At 38.9% G+C, this 18,048-nt stretch overlaps 2 protein-coding genes across 7 annotated transcripts in view; one reads left to right on the top strand and one right to left on the bottom strand.

Moving 5' to 3' along the window:
* Positions 1-18,048, top strand: part of hpca (hippocalcin) — an 802,589-nt gene that overhangs the window by 254,790 nt on the left and 529,751 nt on the right. The window lies entirely within an intron of this gene.
* The window catches only part of atxn1a (ataxin 1a), a 214,394-nt gene continuing 198,787 nt past the window's right edge, over positions 2,442-18,048 (bottom strand). For 5 of the 6 annotated variants that reach the window (XM_073930870.1, XM_073930869.1, XM_068215141.2 and 2 more), the window contains 2 exons: positions 7,658-9,754; positions 2,442-5,367 (listed from right to left, as the gene is read on the bottom strand). In XM_073930870.1, coding sequence (XP_073786971.1) covers positions 4,807-5,367; positions 7,658-9,442 — 2,346 coding nt within the window. In that variant the 5' untranslated portion in view covers positions 9,443-9,754 and the 3' untranslated portion in view covers positions 2,442-4,806. 6 annotated transcript variants of the gene reach the window in all.

The following is an 18,048-nucleotide window of genomic DNA, read 5'->3' as shown; positions in this document are numbered from 1 at the left end:
GTTTAGCCTGCATTAATCCATTCAGTGTAATTCAGCTACTCAATTAATCATCAAAAGATCGGGATCTCAACACCCACGCAACCTAAATTATAAATGGTGATTTGCATATGTTTATTAATCCTTCGAATCGCTGCATTCAAATCTGAAAACGCAAAAATCAAGAATGAGATTGTGTCTTTAGTTTTTTGAGTTAGTTATGAAGTCAAACAGTCAAATTACACAGAAGTACTGGGATAACAGTTCACAGTTTAGATAAAGCAATCAATTTTTATGGTAAAGATTAAAATCACCATCGTATGCATTTAATGACTCTCAAAAATGAAAGTTGTAGGCAGCAACTACATTATGTAACCAATAGGTGGTGACAACCAGCCGTTAAAAATAGGCCACTGAATAATTCTTCAAAAATAATACATCTAGCAATCAAAAGTAAAGTTTTATTAGTGAATAACCAAATTTTGGTTTTAAACCGAATTTTTCACAGTAATGAATATTTGACAGTTTATTTTTGTTGAGCTGATTATTTCTTCATAACATTATTATTTTATTTTTTTAATATAAAATTACAGGTTCTAAGATCTGTTTGTTAAAACCAAAAGTGTCTTGCAGTACTGTTTTTGTAATAAATGCAAAGCAAATTACATTTGTCTCCTCTTCCATTTGGCTGATCCGAAAAATGGTCCAATCCGTGACTAAAAAACCATAACGTGACCCAAACCGTGAGATTTTTGATCCATTACACCACTAGCTACTATACTCTCATTCCGGCATAATAATCAAGGAACTTTGCTGCAGCAGGTGTAATGACCAAACTCGCAAAAATGCTAATGGTTGAATCCAAAACAACGATTTATGCTAAGCTAAGCTAAAAGTGCTGCCAAACCCGGAGATTGGCTGAACAGAAAAAAAAAAAATCATCTTTCTAGGTCTTATTGTAAGAGATAAATTGCTGCGCTTTTAATAATATAGGCATCAATGGTTCCATGAAGAACCTTCAATGTTTTGTATCACACAGAAGGTTCTTTACAGTTAAAAAGGTATTTTAGGAAATCTTTTAAAAATTCTTTATGAAAGGAATTAGACCAGGGGTGTCAAACTTAGTTCCTTGAGGACTGCAGCTCCGCACATTTTAGTTCCAATCCTGCTTTAACACATTCTAGGTTTCAAACAAGCCTGAAAGACTCAATTAGTTTGATTAGGTGTGTTTAATTGGGGTTAAAGCTAAACTGTGCAGAGTTGCCACCCTCCAGGAACTGAGTTTGACACTTGTGTCTTAGAAACCCTTCAACTTAGAGTGTCTATGAGAAAACCAAAATATTTTTCTGTGGCGTCAAGATTGGAGCCTTTATTTTTAAAAAATACATGGTCCTCCAGACAAAACAAATTTACTTTCCCAATGACATGACGTCATATTTTAATTATTTTAGTAAACTCGCTTTCGATTTACCATGAAAAACCTTCTGTTCCTTATTGCAAACCCTGAAACATACCACACTGTGGGGGTAAAATGGGTTCAACTATCAATTCATGTTGACGATAACAGAGCGAGTACAAGTGAATGAATTAGAATTCTCCCCTGAAACCCCGAAACCTAAATTTGACATGAAACTCGGTCAAAAATACTGTCAAGGTTATATGGCTATGAATGTGAAAGACAGCTAAAAAGAGAGAAACTGTAGGAACTGTAGGTGGTTGTGCCTTGTGAGAAAGCGGTCAAACGTACGTGCCAGGCAACAGAAGGTAGCTAACGGTTGCGGTTGGGTAAACATACTCTGAGAGAGGCGTACTGGTTCTGTATGGGCACCTGAAGAGCATCTAGAGGTCACTATAGATTACGGGTTAAGACGGCTAGGAGGGGACAGACTCTGTCACTGCATATTAATTTACATTTCTCCCTGAAGTTACTGAGGGCCGGCTGTGCAAACTGCAAATCAACCTAAAGAGGATAAAAAAACAGCTTGCTGAGGTCGAACAGAAGGTCTGGTGTTGATGTCTGTGTGTGTGTGTGTTTTTTTTTGTATTTTTGGTTCAGCACTAGAGACTAAGGGTTATTGCTACGTGCCGTTGTTCGGAATGCTTCTCATGCGTACGTGGAACCACACTGTGCAACCAGAAGGAGGCAGACTGTTAAATGATTGAAGCAATGAGCGACATTGAAAACACTGATCATTACATGAAGAGAAGGACAAAGGGAAAAGATTGGAAAAACCAGACAAAAATGCGAGACCGCCATCGACAGTTCTGTTCTTGGGGTGGTTCAACGGACAAACAATATTTCTAGCGTTTGGCCCAAAATAAACGTCGAACACAATGAAAATATCAAGTTTGATTGGTTGAAGTGGATACATTCACACATATAATCCAAGTAAAACTCACACACACAGGTCAAAAGACAGAAGTGGAGACATTTCCAATGGAAAAAAAGGGAAAAAAATGCATGGTTGTGGTGTTGATCTGAGAAACCCTGTTTTATTATAAAAAATAAAGCATTTTCAAATTGTATATGGGGTGCACTCACTCACCCACCCTCCACCACTCATTAAATCCATTCATTCATCTTTTTATTCTCTACTACAACCCATCTTCCTGCCAGATTTTCACCTACCCAAGTTAACTTGAGCGTGGCCACTCGAACGACTTGACAAGTATGCAGACTACAGGCTATGAGCGAACTCTTCAACACAGCACCGTGCAAAAATCCTGCTGATTCAAACCCTCCAGAAAAGGAGCTTCCTGGTTTTCCTAATGAAAATGAACCTAACAGACCCGCGAACTAAACAAACTTGCCAAGAAACTGCTACATTTCAGTAAAAATCTGGTTTTCGGCCCTGTCTGTGCTGGCAGAAAACAAAATAAATCATGTTACTATCTCTCCAGATGTGCAAATTGCAATATTCTTTTAAGTAGAACTTAAATATCTATTTATAATATGTGTGGTATGTACACACACATGCACGCACCCAAACACACACGCACTCACACAAAACTGAAATGACTACATGATTGCTTTCACATACGTTCGATGAGTCAGTGTCTTGGGGGACGGGACTAAAAACGTGCTCATGTAGTCTTGCGCTCTCATACAGTAAGATAGATATAGCATATGCAGTTCTATACACGTTAATGTACAAAAAATACATGACATGTCTATTTCAACATGACTGAAAATCACCGTAACCGTGTGTACATGTGCATGTGTGCGGCTGCACACAAACTCGCATGCGGGCACGATCACACACATTGCTAACAAACAAGTATATGACACTCTTCGATCCTCCAAAGATTACCGTAGCCAGAGTTTCTCACTTACACTTTGTCTCTCGTATCTCTCGTAAATATATAAACAGTCTCTGTACGTATTTCCATTCCATCCTTATTCGCATTCATACTTTCATTCGACTCGCTTTGAATGACTTAAATGGCAGTTGTTTCGTCATCTTTACTCAACTTGCTTGAGATGGCTTAGCCAATCTTTAAAAAAGTGCTTCCTTTAAAGCAATCCTCATGAGGACAAAATCTCTCTTTCTTTGATCACCTTTTACATTCATTCCTTCACTGTGACCCTATCGTCTTTCCAGAGTCACTCAACATCCAATTGATGATACAGCATACAGTACTGTGTTTACATTGAAAAAAATCAACAGAAAATAGTTGTAGCATTAATAATAACAATAATAAATCATTATTTCATTCGGTTGATTGAAACTACTATCAGTGACAGGCGTATTAGTTAAGTGCTTCAGCACTCACACCTCATCCTTCGCAGCCAACTTTCCAACTCTTTCTTTCAGAATAATCAACGTTCTCTTCTTTAAACGAAATCAAAACAGCCGAGACTGCACTAAAACAAAAGACTGGTCGATTTCCTCACCCATTGTGTTTGTATGCATCAAGATACATCCATGCATATATATTCATAGACAAGAACCCATTCTGTGTCTACATACAAAAAAATGACCCCTGATTGCAAGGTTGACACATTCATCACAAAAAAAGGGAGGGAAACATAAGAAAAATCTACCCATCAGGTATGATAGGAGGGTTTGAAAAGTAAGACATGCAAAACTACAAAAATAGTCAAATAAAAGGTTAGACAGTTGGATATATAAAAATAGATTCGTCCATCTTCCCTGTTTAAAGTGATAGTTTCGTCTTTTCTGAGGAGCAAACTGGCACCGCTCAATGACATCATCTCTCTTGGCCTGTACCATAGTATTTGGAAACTTCTTTTTGCACTTCAATAAACGTTAACAGAATCTTTGCTAGTCTAACTGTGCTGACCATACTGCTCTATATTGTTAGGATCGATTTGGATAGTCTCTTGTAGTCACAGTTAAACAAGATGGCTGACATCATGTAAACTCCTGCAACCAGTGGAGGAGTGATTTCCGTTCTGCCACCACATTCACACCACTTGTTCATCTTCCCTTACTAACATTTTTAGGTTCAGCAAGCGAATGTTTTAATTGCCACTAAGTGTCGTTTGTAAGCCAAAAGAATTTTGTAGGTGAGAGACTAGAGAGACGTCTTGTCAGCTGTGAGTAATTTTATATGCCGGAGCCTTCAGGATAACATGCCGTCTCACAACCTTCTCACCTTGCTCTACATCCACCTTGAATTTGACCAATCAATTGAATTGCACCAATTGCCTGTGTAAAATTGAATTCCTCAATTACAATGTTAGATGTGATAACATAGATACTGAGTAAATTTTGCCTTTAGGAAAAGAAATCTGGACAACAGAACAATTAAAAACATTCTGAGGGCAAATTTTGCAATTTTAAAAGCAGACAGTCCGACGCATGTTCACTTTCCAATATTTGATCTGCCTTCGATACTGATTTTAACCTCCTGAGGGATGAAAGAAGGCTTAGGGAACGTTAAAGGGGGCTCTCCTTCTGGATTTTCTACTTTACGACCCTCAGGGGCAGACCACCTTCTTTTTCGACCTGTGGGTTTACTGCTGGTCTCTGATTCTGTGAGTGTTGGAGCTTTGCAGTTGTCCCTTTCACCAAACCTCAGTTCTCCGTTTTCTCTATTGCCTTGACCGCCTCTACTTCCTTGATCTGCACACTGCCCGAGTCCATTTTCCTGTTCTGTGTGCCGAACACCCCCTCGTGCGCCACTTGAGAGTGCTTTTGGTGATTTAAGAGGTGGACCGAGTGCAGGTGCATCCAAGACTTGCCCCTGGCTCTTCTTGATGGAACCGTTCCTCAGGTTCTTCAGGGTGAGGGAGATGCAGACGTCACCCACTGAAAGCTTGGTGCATGGCAGCTCGAGCAGCTGAGTAGTCCGATCCGGACAACAAGATGACCAGCCCTGGCCGAACACAAAGAAAGGATACTCTACTAGTACCTCCACACTGACCTGCAAAAGAAAAAGGGAGTCAAAAAGAGAGGACAATGACTTCCGAAAGTAGAAGTCGTGCACAAATGCCTGATGATATGAATGAATGTCTTTGCTAAAAAGCATCTGTTAATCAGTGCCTCTCGAAATGACAGACTTTAGAACTGCTTTCGAGTGGGTGGCCCCATCTCAACTCCCAGACAAATGAAGCAGATTTTTCATACAGCCCACTCACAGTACAACAGAAGGAAGCAGAAATAAGGAATGACTCAATTCTGCCAGTGAATCCCACACAAACTAAACAAAGATGCCATGGGGACAGCCAGGGGAGGGATTATGGAACAGGGAGATGATTTCAGCTGCCAATTTGCCCCACATCTACTTACACTGATTGAGTGCAGGTGGAGTTCATATAAGGGGACATTCACACTCTCACAGCATATAAAAATATAAACTTAATGACTACCATATGCTTATTCAAAGCGAGATGATGAAGTTGCACGGAAGATGTAAAGTAAAAAAAAAAAGATCCCTGGGCAATTGCAAATGCTGTAAAGATTTTTAACTGACAATTGTTAAACATGAAATTAAATTACCCATCTTTGGAATCCATCTGCATATTATGAAACCGTCATAATATTTGGCCAATTTGCCAAGATATTTCAACTGTAATCACACCTCATAAAATGGCATGATTCAAATAACTGCAATTTGGATTCTAATGTAAATGATATACTTCAAATATGCACTGTATATAATTAAAGGTGCAGTAGGTGATCTGCCAAAACGATAACCCCTTAGCATATTATATTGGGACGGCGGGGAGGGACTGTGATTCAAAGCTACACCCCCTGAAATCGCGAGCGCGCGCACCGCGTTACAACAGCAGACAGACAACCCACTAGTTCATGTAATTCGCCAGTTAGTCAGTGCCAGTGCTGTGCGGGAATTACATTTATTACTTAGCCACACTTACATGCTATTTCAGACAGATTATTCAGAGTAGCATGGTAAACAGTATAGGAAGGCTGTCATTGTTCAAAAATGACCCAATGTGAATATAAAAGCAACTTCAGCTCAATAAAGTAGGCTAGGCAAAATAGCGCTATTTACTGATGTTTTCTTGTTAAACTAAACATAAATCTACATCAGTGGTCACCAAACTTGTTCCTGGAGGGCCGGTGTCCTGCAGATTTTTGTTCCAATCCTAATCAAACACACCTGAACAAGCTAATCAAGGTCTTACTTGGTATACTTGAAACATCCAGGCTGGTGCGTTGAGGCAAGTTGGAGCAAAACCCTGCAGGGACACCGGCCCTCCAGGACCGAGATTGGTGACCCCTGATCTACATCATCGATGCTGTAAAAGGACCTTATGAAACTGAAAATAATCACATCAATCTTTCACCGGGAGATTTCAGGGTCTGAACAACACGTCTGTGCATATAAGTCATTCATAGCAGAACACAATCTAACATAAGCTTAGCCTGACTAAAATAGTTTTAAAACAGAACATTACATGTCTAACAGTAATACTTCAGCCATGATGTCGTCCTTCCACCAGCCTGCTAAAGTAACTCCAATATTGATTCAGGTTTTTAAAAGTTTCAATTAAGCATTTGATTTCTACCGGTCCGTCTCGTGACCGCGCGGCCGCTTATGCAGACGGGCACGTCCTAATGGCGGATCTGCGTGAACAGATGCGCAGAAGTCCGAATCTACATTTGCTGACAGACAGTCTGACCTGCTTATCGGAATTATGGGAGATGTCGGTCTGACTCTATTTAATTGGATGAACATTTTTTAGTTTTATGCCTTAACCAGAATATAAAAATACATATAAACACATTTAGATTATTTACTGTAATCATTACTATTGGACTGTAAAGAGACTTTCAACCAGTACAACAAAAAGTGTTTCTGAAGACAATCACCTACTGCACCTTTAATAACAAACAGTTATGGAATGTTCATATAAACATTAAAAAAACTCGTTAAAAATGCTAATTTCAGAGATGGCAAGAAACAAACGGAAGTTATGGTTCATAAAGATTGGCAATATATAATATATGGAGGACAATATAATTGCTGTACACACACCTAAAACTTAGGCAAAGGTCAACTCCATTAGATTTTTTTTTTAATAATAAACCCTTTACTACCACGTGCAGACATGGTACACAGTGTTTGATTAATATCACATAGTCATCAATCTCAAGTTTATTTCCCCGCTTATCTTTGTGCATAAGAAAAACAGATACTCAGATGTGTCTACAAGCAGCAATGTTAAATAGAAAACTTATGAACCCACCTGTGAGCGTTGCGCTCCTACAGCAAACTGTATTATAGCAAAGTTAGCTGTATGACTGCTGTCGATGCGCTCTACAGTGCTGGAATCAATCTTCAGCTCGTTGCTAATCTCAGCACTCTGAATGAAATCCTCTGTTTTCAGGTCTTCCACCCGCTTCAGTTCCCCATCTGCCAATTGGATGATGGAGCCCTTGGTGAAGTAGGGTGGCATTGAAGGAGCTGAGGGTGGGGGTGGAGTTGTCAGCAGGCCAGCAGGTGCTGGAACCACAGGCAAATGCAACTGGGCTTGAACCATAGCTGTGGCAGGGTGGGGGTATGGAGCCGGAGATTCAAAAGTTTCCACTTTGGGGGCTGTTGAGGTGACGAAAGCATGGGGCAGTGCAGCAGTTGATGTAGCGGTAGCTTCAGTTCCACTTACTGGGATGATGACCGGCTGAGTTCCAGGGATGACCAAGTGCTGGGGTAAGGTGGTGTGGTAGCTGAGAGGCTGCTGGTGCCCTGTGCCGGCAAAGTAACCAATGATAGGCTGCTGGGTGGAGTAGAAATTAGTGGAGGGGAGGCTTAGAGAGAGTGACTCTGTGCTGTTAAGTGTGGTCTGAATGACTGCATGAGGAGACTGCGCTGGAACTGCTCCCTTAAGATTGTCCACAGGTGGAGGGGGAAGAGCAAATGAAAGGGAGGAAGATAAGGAGGAACTGCGGGAGACAGGTTTGCCAGCACAAATCCCTCCTTTTTCATGGTGGGATGTCGAGGGAGGCAGCTTGTCTGATGCACCTCCAGAATCAGCACTAGTGGAGCTATGATTATTAGGTACCAGCACCAATGAGGTCCTCATGGCTGTGCTGTCCTGCGTGTACTCGGCAGGTAGCACAACATGTCGAGCTTCAAAGTGACGTGGGCTCTGCTGCTGGTGGATCTGGTGCTGCTGGGCAGAGGAACCCCCTTTGGCAGTGCTGCCCTGCTTCCCTGCACTGGACTCAGAAGATGGACCAAAACGTCTGTCCTTCTCCAGCTCTCCATTCAGCAACTCCCTGGTCCTCATCTCCTCCCTCTTGGGTAAAAGACTTTCTGTGTATGGGACTAAGACCTGTGAAGGGCCACTAAGGGGAAGTGTGTGGTGAGGATGTAAATGTAGGGGCAAGTGTGTATGCGGTGACGAAACAGTTCGAGGGGATATGCTTAGTGGAGAACCAGCAATTTGAACATATTGAGTGGAGTGAGGTGAAGAGGTGTTGTCAGTTGTGACCAGGCCTTGAGGACGGCCCAATTGGTGGTGCTGATCAATTTTGGATGCTGGAGAACTGGAGGAGCTGGCATAAATCTCACGTTGTGTGGTAGTGGTGGCAGCTAAAGGGGGAGCTAGTGGAGAGATGTAGCCAGCGTATGGTGCAGAGTAAGGAGGGTTGATGAAGTGTATATTGTGAGGGAGGGGTGTGTACTGGATTGCGCTAGGAGAATGGGAGAGAGGTGATGTGTACACTGCAGGTATGGTGGTCACTGCAGATAGAGCTCTGGTTGAGTGTGTGGACGAGGAAGGTGTGCTCTCAGCCGTGGCTGACAATGGTTTATATTGAGGCCCATCTGATTCTGCAGACGTGCTGGTGTGCAGCCGGCCTTTGTCATGCCCACTGGCCAGACTGGCAAGCCAAGCCAGGTTCCCTCCACGCTGGCTCTCATTGGCAGGCGCCATCACCATGGGCTTCTCCTCTGAGGGCAGAGTGCTTGCTGGGATTTCACGCTTCTTTGGGGGCAGGCATTCATTGCTCCGCTCCTGGTTTGACTTCATGGTGTCTGAAAATCTTGAACCACTCTTTCCGGATTTTTCTTTCCCCTTTTTTGGCTCTTTTCCTCTCCCTCCTGGTCTCCGTTTGTCTTGCTAACAGAGTGTGCCCTCCTACTGATTGGCTTGGAGCGAGTATGGGAATGGGGTAGAGAGGAGAGTGGTGGTGAGAGGGGATGTGTCCTGTGCCTATGGTCGGATTGACACAGATTTCAGTCTTAAGCAATTGAAGTCACACCTGCTGCGGGAGAGCGGTCCATGCAATTCATGTGGAATCATTTCCTTCCGAGAGAGAGTCTCCAGGACTGCAGGAAGAACCTGAAATATAATAAAGAAACATAATCAGGTTTAATGCACAAACATAATTTCAGCAGCTTTTAGATGATAAAGCCATGTAAACTGAAGAAAATGAGAAACCAAAAAATGAAGGCTGTAAATATTTTGTGCATCAGGATTTATTTCTATGCCACAGTGGTGCTGAATGGACAAATAGCTTGCAGTCGTTTACAGAGGACTATCTTAACAGCAGCTCAACAAATATTTATTGTAAAATAACATGCCTCAACAAACTGATAAATGCATAAGTATATTAGGAAAGTTAGAACTGTCTCTCTATATTGGATGTTAAGTTAAAAATTGTCCATCAAATAAGAAAGCTAGCACAGTTTCTTTTTCCTCTTCCTCCTACTCTAGATTGTATGGGGAGACACGTGACAAAACAATGATGCTGTGCAGTGTTACGGCTTGTTTGACATTCCTCCCTGAGCTCTATTGATTGGACCCATTCAGCTGCGTCTGTTGTCCAGCACTAGTGGGAGGATGGTTTTGCATGATAAACAGGCCCAGATGATTTAACAAGTGTCGCAGTGCTATAAAAGAGGAGGCAGATACCGATGTAAGCGAAACCCTCCCTTTAATTTGGACACTACTAAAAATAGCATAAAGTACCACCAAACAGTACTACCTAATTTTTTGGACATGTACCATGGTACTGAGACTTATGCAAGTATCTTTGTATTACTATATGATGCCAAGACTGTACTACAACTGTTTGGACATGTTAAAACAATGCTTCTTTAGACATGGTACTATTATAATATTCTTTGAAGTAGCGTATGTACCACAAGGAAATAATATATATATACTAACACTAAAAGGAAATACTAATACATAGTAGAGGTTGTGTTTAGGTTCACAAAGGTAATACCATCTCTTAAAGTAGACACAGCAGTCCTTAGCTGAATACAAACAGCAGGAGAATGTCCTCTGTGTTTGCTCTTAAGTCAAAGTAGAGTAGAATGGTTACACAACGACTGAACATCAGTGATTGACGGCTATTGATGCTGAGCAGGGTGTTTATTCTCAGCACTCTCTCAATCAGTGTTTCCTGCTTCTTTTTCCACTTTTCACCCCTACTATCTTATTCCTTCCCTTTGGCTCATATATCTTTTCATCTCTCTATGCACCAACCCCCAACCTCTCTTCTAAGTATTTTCCTTTTGCCATAATTTGCATCAGACAAGGGCAATCAAGCATGTTAATAACCCAATTATCATAATCATTTTAATTAATGATTTAAGTAATCGTGCATGGTTGATGACAATATTACACAGATGGCTTTAGAACTTACTATAAAGGCATTTCGAGAGGTTTTAAGCTTGAATGCTTGCGGTGATGTATGCTTCCCATGAATCAAAGCGCACTCTCTACATCAGAATATGCTTATTTCTGAGCTACATGTACTGAAATATGCAAAAAGCATACATTTAAACGAGTATGAATGAAAACCTAGAGAACAGGAGAAGGACACAAGAGAAGTCAGTAGCATCTCTGTATGGGTATGACTGAATATTGAGTGAATAAAGCATTTATATAGTGCAGGGGTCACTAAACCAGCACTACCTTCTTGCAGATTTCAGTTGCAACCATGATCTAACAAACCTATCTGCTTCAGGTCATAATTAATTGGTTCAGGTGTGTTTGATCCAGGGTTGAAGCTAAAATCTGTAGAAAGGTAGCTCTCCAGGAACAGGGTTGGTAACCCCTGATATAGTGTTTTATATAGTGTGACCCAAAGCCCTTTACAGAGCGCTCAGGGGATCTCTTCTCAACCAAAACCTTGATGACCAATGGCAGCAATGGCAACAATGCAGTCACCACACACCAGCTATAGAGAGAAGGTGATAGAGATGAAGGGAATTTTGTCCAGGATTACTCTTTTACAAGAAGTGGCAATAGATTTTGGGATCCTTATGGAGCATTAGGATCCACATTGACAACAGAGTAAACACCCTTTTGCTGGCCTCAATAAACTATAGTTCAAATGAAATCAAATAATTTCAAACAAAATCCGGTCGCAGTAAAGTTGAGTTTATTTTAGCAGTTTAAAACAGCTCACCAAAACAAACATTTGGGGGAGTTCATTTTGCCTCCTGAACACCCTTTGAGCTACCATTGGTCCAAGGCGTTTCCACATTCGGTGGGTGTGTTCTAGAACCACACCTTATTTGGCATGTGACTTCTTTCCTCGATATGTTTCTCATTCTTCAGGGGTCAGACAGGAGGACACAGTACAAAATAACAACACTAGCCTGTACCACCTGCACGACCACTCAGATAGATTTCAATTACTTGGAGGGGGTCATATTAAGTGATATGCCACTCTCATCATGTCAAGTCTTTTGTTTGAGTTTGTGCAAGCACAACTTGATGTCTGTCTGCGGCAAATACAAAACAAATTACAGATGTCACGGTGGTGCTATCTGTAAAGAAGGCTGTTGGCCAGACGTTTATAAAACTGTTCTCTCACAGTCACCATCATTGTGTTTAGGGGTACATGCGAGCAGGTTGACATCTTTAATAATCTTTTATAATGCATTATTTTTGACAGTAAGTACTGTAATGCATTACTTTTTAAATATAGTAACTCCGTTATCATTACAATATGATGCGTTTGTTGGTTACTTGGTAAGTCAATTAATTTTGGCTGCAGTCTAGCCCATATCTGCCTGTTTACAGTGGAGATGCACTGTGGGATTGGTGGATGACAACCAACCACCGTAAAGAAGACGAGTCGTGTATGAGGCACCAGACTGGACAAAAGTCAAGTGCGCACGAGAGAGATCGAGTAGACTATTAGCGTTACTATTATTAATTACTATTACCAATACTACTATGTTTGTAAATAAGGACACATTTGTTATCTGTATAACAAAGTTTTCTAGTTTAGTAGACAGAGTGACATATTTCTGATACATTTTAGAACATGCTATTTAAAATGTATACTGTAGTGTTGTATTGTTCAGAAAAAAATGCAGTGATTTTAAAAATTGTTTTACATATTTTAATCGCTGTTATACAACAGCAGATTTTGCTTTGGATATACACAGATTACGTTGTTGACATACCACGTTTGATTGCTCATTGATTCATTTTTGAGAAGCTGTCATTTTTTTGTTTTGTTTAAAATGCATCAAATCTATGGTTGTCATTAACAGCAGTTTTTTTGGTGCTGAGTTTCACCAAATTGATTCTGAATGATAATTCAGATTACTTTCATTTATTTATTTCATAAAGATTTTGTGTTTGTTGTATATTTTTGCTAGTTTTTATACTCAAGCTGTGAAGGAACATGCTTATGGGTTAAGTACAACAACTTCTGCTTTTTTGTTTCTGAATATATTATTCATCTTATAATATTTTTTATTTTTGTGCTGCTGGTCTGATTTAAATAAATTAATGTTTAAAAAAATACTTCTTTTTTAAGTCTGTCTTGTGTTTTAATTGAGAATAAAAATTAATTAAAACTGTGAAGTTGATTAACAGTCTATGTGATGTTATAAGATATCTGCGTGCTTTCACAGTTTGTGCTAAACAGGGTTGAGTCACAGTCGTTCATAGAAGTTCTACTGATAATTGTTACCTGTCAATTTGATGAACTGAAACCAAGTTTTTTGCAGGGTAATGAGATAGCTTGAAGTATATATATGTATAGTGTTTGCTAAGCACTGAATCTAAGTAGATTCAGTACCTGAATAGAGACGTTCTGGCAATTCCAGTTTGCTGGTAAGATGAGGTGTTAATGCCTCATTATGCTTCAAATAAAGGTCTTTATTTGGAAGCAAAATATGTTCAAAAATGTTAGTGATGTAACATTGTAGTTTATTCGAACACTCCCACACCCATGTGCTGCAGTAGGCAGGTTTGTAAAGACGTCAATCTGCTCGCATGTACTCCTAAACACGATGATGGTGACTGTGGGAGCATTAAAAAAGCATTAATGGGAGCATTAAAAAAGTTCTTTGGAAAAGTAACTCAAAAATGACTTTTAACAGTAATGCATTACTTTTTGATGCAAGTAATCGATAAAGTAATTGAGTTGATGGTCTTTTTGAATGAAGTTACTATTTTTCAGTAACTAGGACAACACTGTCTCTCACAGCCACCATCATCATGTTCAGGAGTATATGCAAGCAGATTGACTCCTTTACAAACCCGCCTACTGCAGCACATGGGTGTGGGAGTGTTCGAACAAAGTACAACGTTACATCACTAAGATTTTTAAAACATATTTTGCCATCAAATAAAAACTTAATTAAAAAAAAAATACCGAGGCATTAACACCTTATCTTACCAGCAACCTGGAATTGGCAAAAGGTCTCCATTCAGGTACTGACCCTGCTTAGTTTCAGTGCTTATCAAACACTATATATATATATATATATATATATATATATATATATATATATATATATATATATATATATATATATATATAGATACATACTTCAAGCTATTTCATTACCCTGCAAAAAGCTTAATTTCAGTCCATCAAACTGACATGTAACAATTATCGGTAGAACCTCTATGAATGGCTGTGACTCGACCCTGTTTAGCACATACTGTGAAAGCACACAGAAACGACGTTACAAGGAAACCAGAGCATAGTAGCGAGAGAGAAAGTAAGCCATAATATATGAGAAAGAGAGGCTGTAGTATATTCTCGACTTAACTGACTGCAGCTTACACCATTCTTTAATGAATGTCTGATACTGCAGGGAGCCAGTTAGGATTAATGACACTGATGCCAATGGCTGGTATTTTATGTTCACACACACACACTCACAAACATGCCTCAGTGTGTCGCTGTGGTATCCCGGGGAAAGCCAAGTCCTAATCTTTCACAGTTGGGTCCTCTCAGCCCTGCCTGCTTATCCCTCAGGATTAAACCCAACACACACACACACACACGCACATACACACACAAAATAGGGAGGGAGCGAGCAATCTACTGACCTACATTAGTGAGAACACTATGCTACACCTACACACACACACACACAAACACACACACACTTGTAAAACTGCAAGCACATAGCAACAGAAAACCAGCACAGAGGCTCATTCAAACACACACACACACAGTGCTTCAGTGCTGTAAACTAAGAGTGTAGTGAGAGTAGAGAGGGAGAGAGAGAGGTATAAAAGCCTTGTCAGCTGGATCTTGCTGAGCACACTAGGAACAGTATCAGATGACCTGAAACCTAAACTTATTGTCCTCCATCAGCCTTGGCAACACTATGAATCACATCCCCGGGGCCCCAGAGCCACAGAGAACAGTAGGGACGAATCAGAGACATTAATCAAAGACATTCACTGTGAATCTAATGCAGATATGAATGAAGGAGAGCATGGGTGTGCTGAATGCGTTCTCCTCCGTGAAACGCCGCAATAATGCACCGCAACAATGTCATCCAGAGCTCTGTGGGCCACGCTAGTGGGTCAATGGGAGATGACCGTGAGGATGACAAGGTTTAAGTCAATAGAACACAACATTATTGACATGAATGGAACTCTGAGTAATGCATACAACTGACCACGCTGATTTTACAATACTACAAATATATTAAAAATGAACATAGTGTATTAAAGTTATGTTCTTTATATGCCATGCTGCAGTTCAACCAACTTACTTGTTATTTATAATTTATTAAAAAAAACGATGTAGTTTTTTTAAGTGGTGTTATGGATCACAAATCTAACGGTTCTGATCACATTATAGTTTTTTAGTCATGGATCGGACCATTTTTCAGATCAGCCAAAAGTGGAGAAAACCAAATTTGCTTTGCATTTATTACAAAAACAGTACTGCAAGACACTTTTAGTTTTAACAAATGGAACTTAAAACTGTAATTTTATTACAAACAAAATGAAGAAATAATCAGCTGAATTAAAATAAATTGTAAAATAATCAGTACTGTGAAAAATTCACTGTTACTACTACTGCTTAATCTGACACAATTTGTATAACCCAAATTTTAAGTCTCATTTTAACTAAATAATTCACTTATTCACTCATAAACTTAATGTTTCATTGCTAAATGTATCCTTTTTGAACAATTATTCAGTGGAATATTTTTGATGGCCACCACCTATTGATTAAATAATGTAATTGCTGCCTACAACTTTCATATTTGAGCATTGTTAAATGCATTTGTCTTGATTTTTGCATTTTCAGATTTGAATGCAGCAATTAAAAGGATGAATAAACATATGCAAATCACCATCCTTTATAATTTATGTTGCGTGGGTGTTGAGATTTTGAACTTTTAATGATTAATTGTGCAGCTTACATGCATTGATGCAGGCTAAACAAGTAGTGACAGAAAACAAAAAAAGCCTAAATGCTTTTATACATTTCATTTGAATGACGCGAGAGTCGATCTCTTACAAATTTAGGATTAATCTACCAGTAAATAAATGCATTAATCCATGAGTCACATGTGTTCCGTACAGGTGGGTTGTGATCCTTACCGCGATCCAAAACACCCCTAGTTTTTTATGTCATACCATATCATTTGAGAAACCACATGGGTAGTTAATATAATATTAAACATTGATAATGCTTTCATTTTAATAACATAATTATAATGCAAAATCTGAAATTAAAATGCACTGAAGCAAATAATCCCAAATTATAGTTAAATATTTGAATATTTAGTTATAATACTGACTAGATAACAGCAAATCAAAGAGTATATTTATAAATATTGAATATATAAAATAAGTATGAGTATATAAATGAAAATCTGAATATATATCCATGTATCAGTAGACGTATGCTATACTGTATATACAGTACCGGTCAAAAGTTTGGAATCAGTTTTTTTTTAAATGTTTTTTTAAGAAAATGATTCTGTTCAAGGCGGCACTTACTAAATGTAAAAAAAGGTTAAATTGTTATATTTATAAAAATTTTTTAATAACTGCGTTCTTATTTTATGTAGTGTCAATCGAAATTATTACTCCAGTCACTATTGCTTTTATTACCATAAATTATAATAATAATATTAATAATATTAGTAATGAATTAGAGTAATGAAGCTGAAAATTCATCTTTAAATCACTGGAAAAAGTTATTATATTAATTGATAAACTACTTTGTACTGAATTTTTGATTAAACAAATGCAGCCTTTGAGAACAGGATAAGTTTATTTTAAAACATTCAAAAATTGTACTGACCCCAATCTATTGACCAGTAGTGTATATCACAATTTACAGATCTAATAATTAATATATTGAATTGTGTACCTATGTATTCAGATTTCCATATATACAGTATGTGCTATGAAAATGTGCAATGTTGTACTCTCCAGTAACCTGCCACCTTCATCACAGGTGCTTATGTATTACAAAAGCTAAAGTTGCACCCATAATGCCTAAAATGCTGTCTAGGCAAGCTGCACACTTCTATTTAAGACCTAGCCTTAATGTACGTCAATGCTTCTACTCTTGCCTTAGGTACTGTGCCTTTAAAAGGTGGGCAGATACAGTAGATACTCATAAACTGTCCCAATGGCTGATCTCTACAATGAAGAGCACAGAAATGGAGTGAAAGGGAGACAAGTTGTAAAGTAGAAACGACGAAAGGAAAAAAGAAACGGAACACTCTGAAGAGAGAGAGAGAGAGAGAGAGAGAGAGAGAGAGAGAGAACGAGAGAGAGAGCTTTGTAACTGCATGAAGTAGTGCAGCTGAATGACTTGCACTTTCAAGTCCAGAGATACTCATAAAGAACATGAATCACACACAGTAGACAAGACAGAGAAATAAAGTCTGCTAGAGAAACTCACTGTTTCCCAACCTTATGTGACTTGAAAACCTTCACAGTTTGACCAATTATGCTCAAACACCACTTCAGATGAAGTGAACTCATTGTATTACAGTAGACTGCATATGATTTAGCATTACTGTTGACTTTCTGTGTCTATGTGAAAGCAATACGCACATACGTATGATGAACATTCTTATTAGGCAGCAGTTTTTCTATTAGTTACTATAAGTTAATGCACTAACATAAGATATTATTAGTCTTTTTAATGCGAGTTAATACAAACAGAGCTGTTCTAATTGAACCTTATTGTTAAGTGTTAGTTAAGAAATGCTATAAGATTATATAATGCTTGTGTTAAACCTTGTTTACTTACTGTAATAATAATTATAAATGATGCATAATTCCATGTAACTAACCCTAACCACACAGTAAGTTACTCAGTATTTCATTTAAATTAAGACAATCAGCAGAACCTAAATCTGTTGTAGAAAGTTTCATAA

Source organism: Danio rerio, chromosome 19 (genome assembly GCF_049306965.1).
Source record: "Danio rerio strain Tuebingen ecotype United States chromosome 19, GRCz12tu, whole genome shotgun sequence".
In the NCBI taxonomy this organism is placed as follows: Eukaryota; Metazoa; Chordata; class Actinopteri; order Cypriniformes; family Danionidae; genus Danio; species Danio rerio.
Note: the sequence above shows the minus strand (reverse complement) of the source record. Positions and strands in the feature narration are given on the sequence as shown.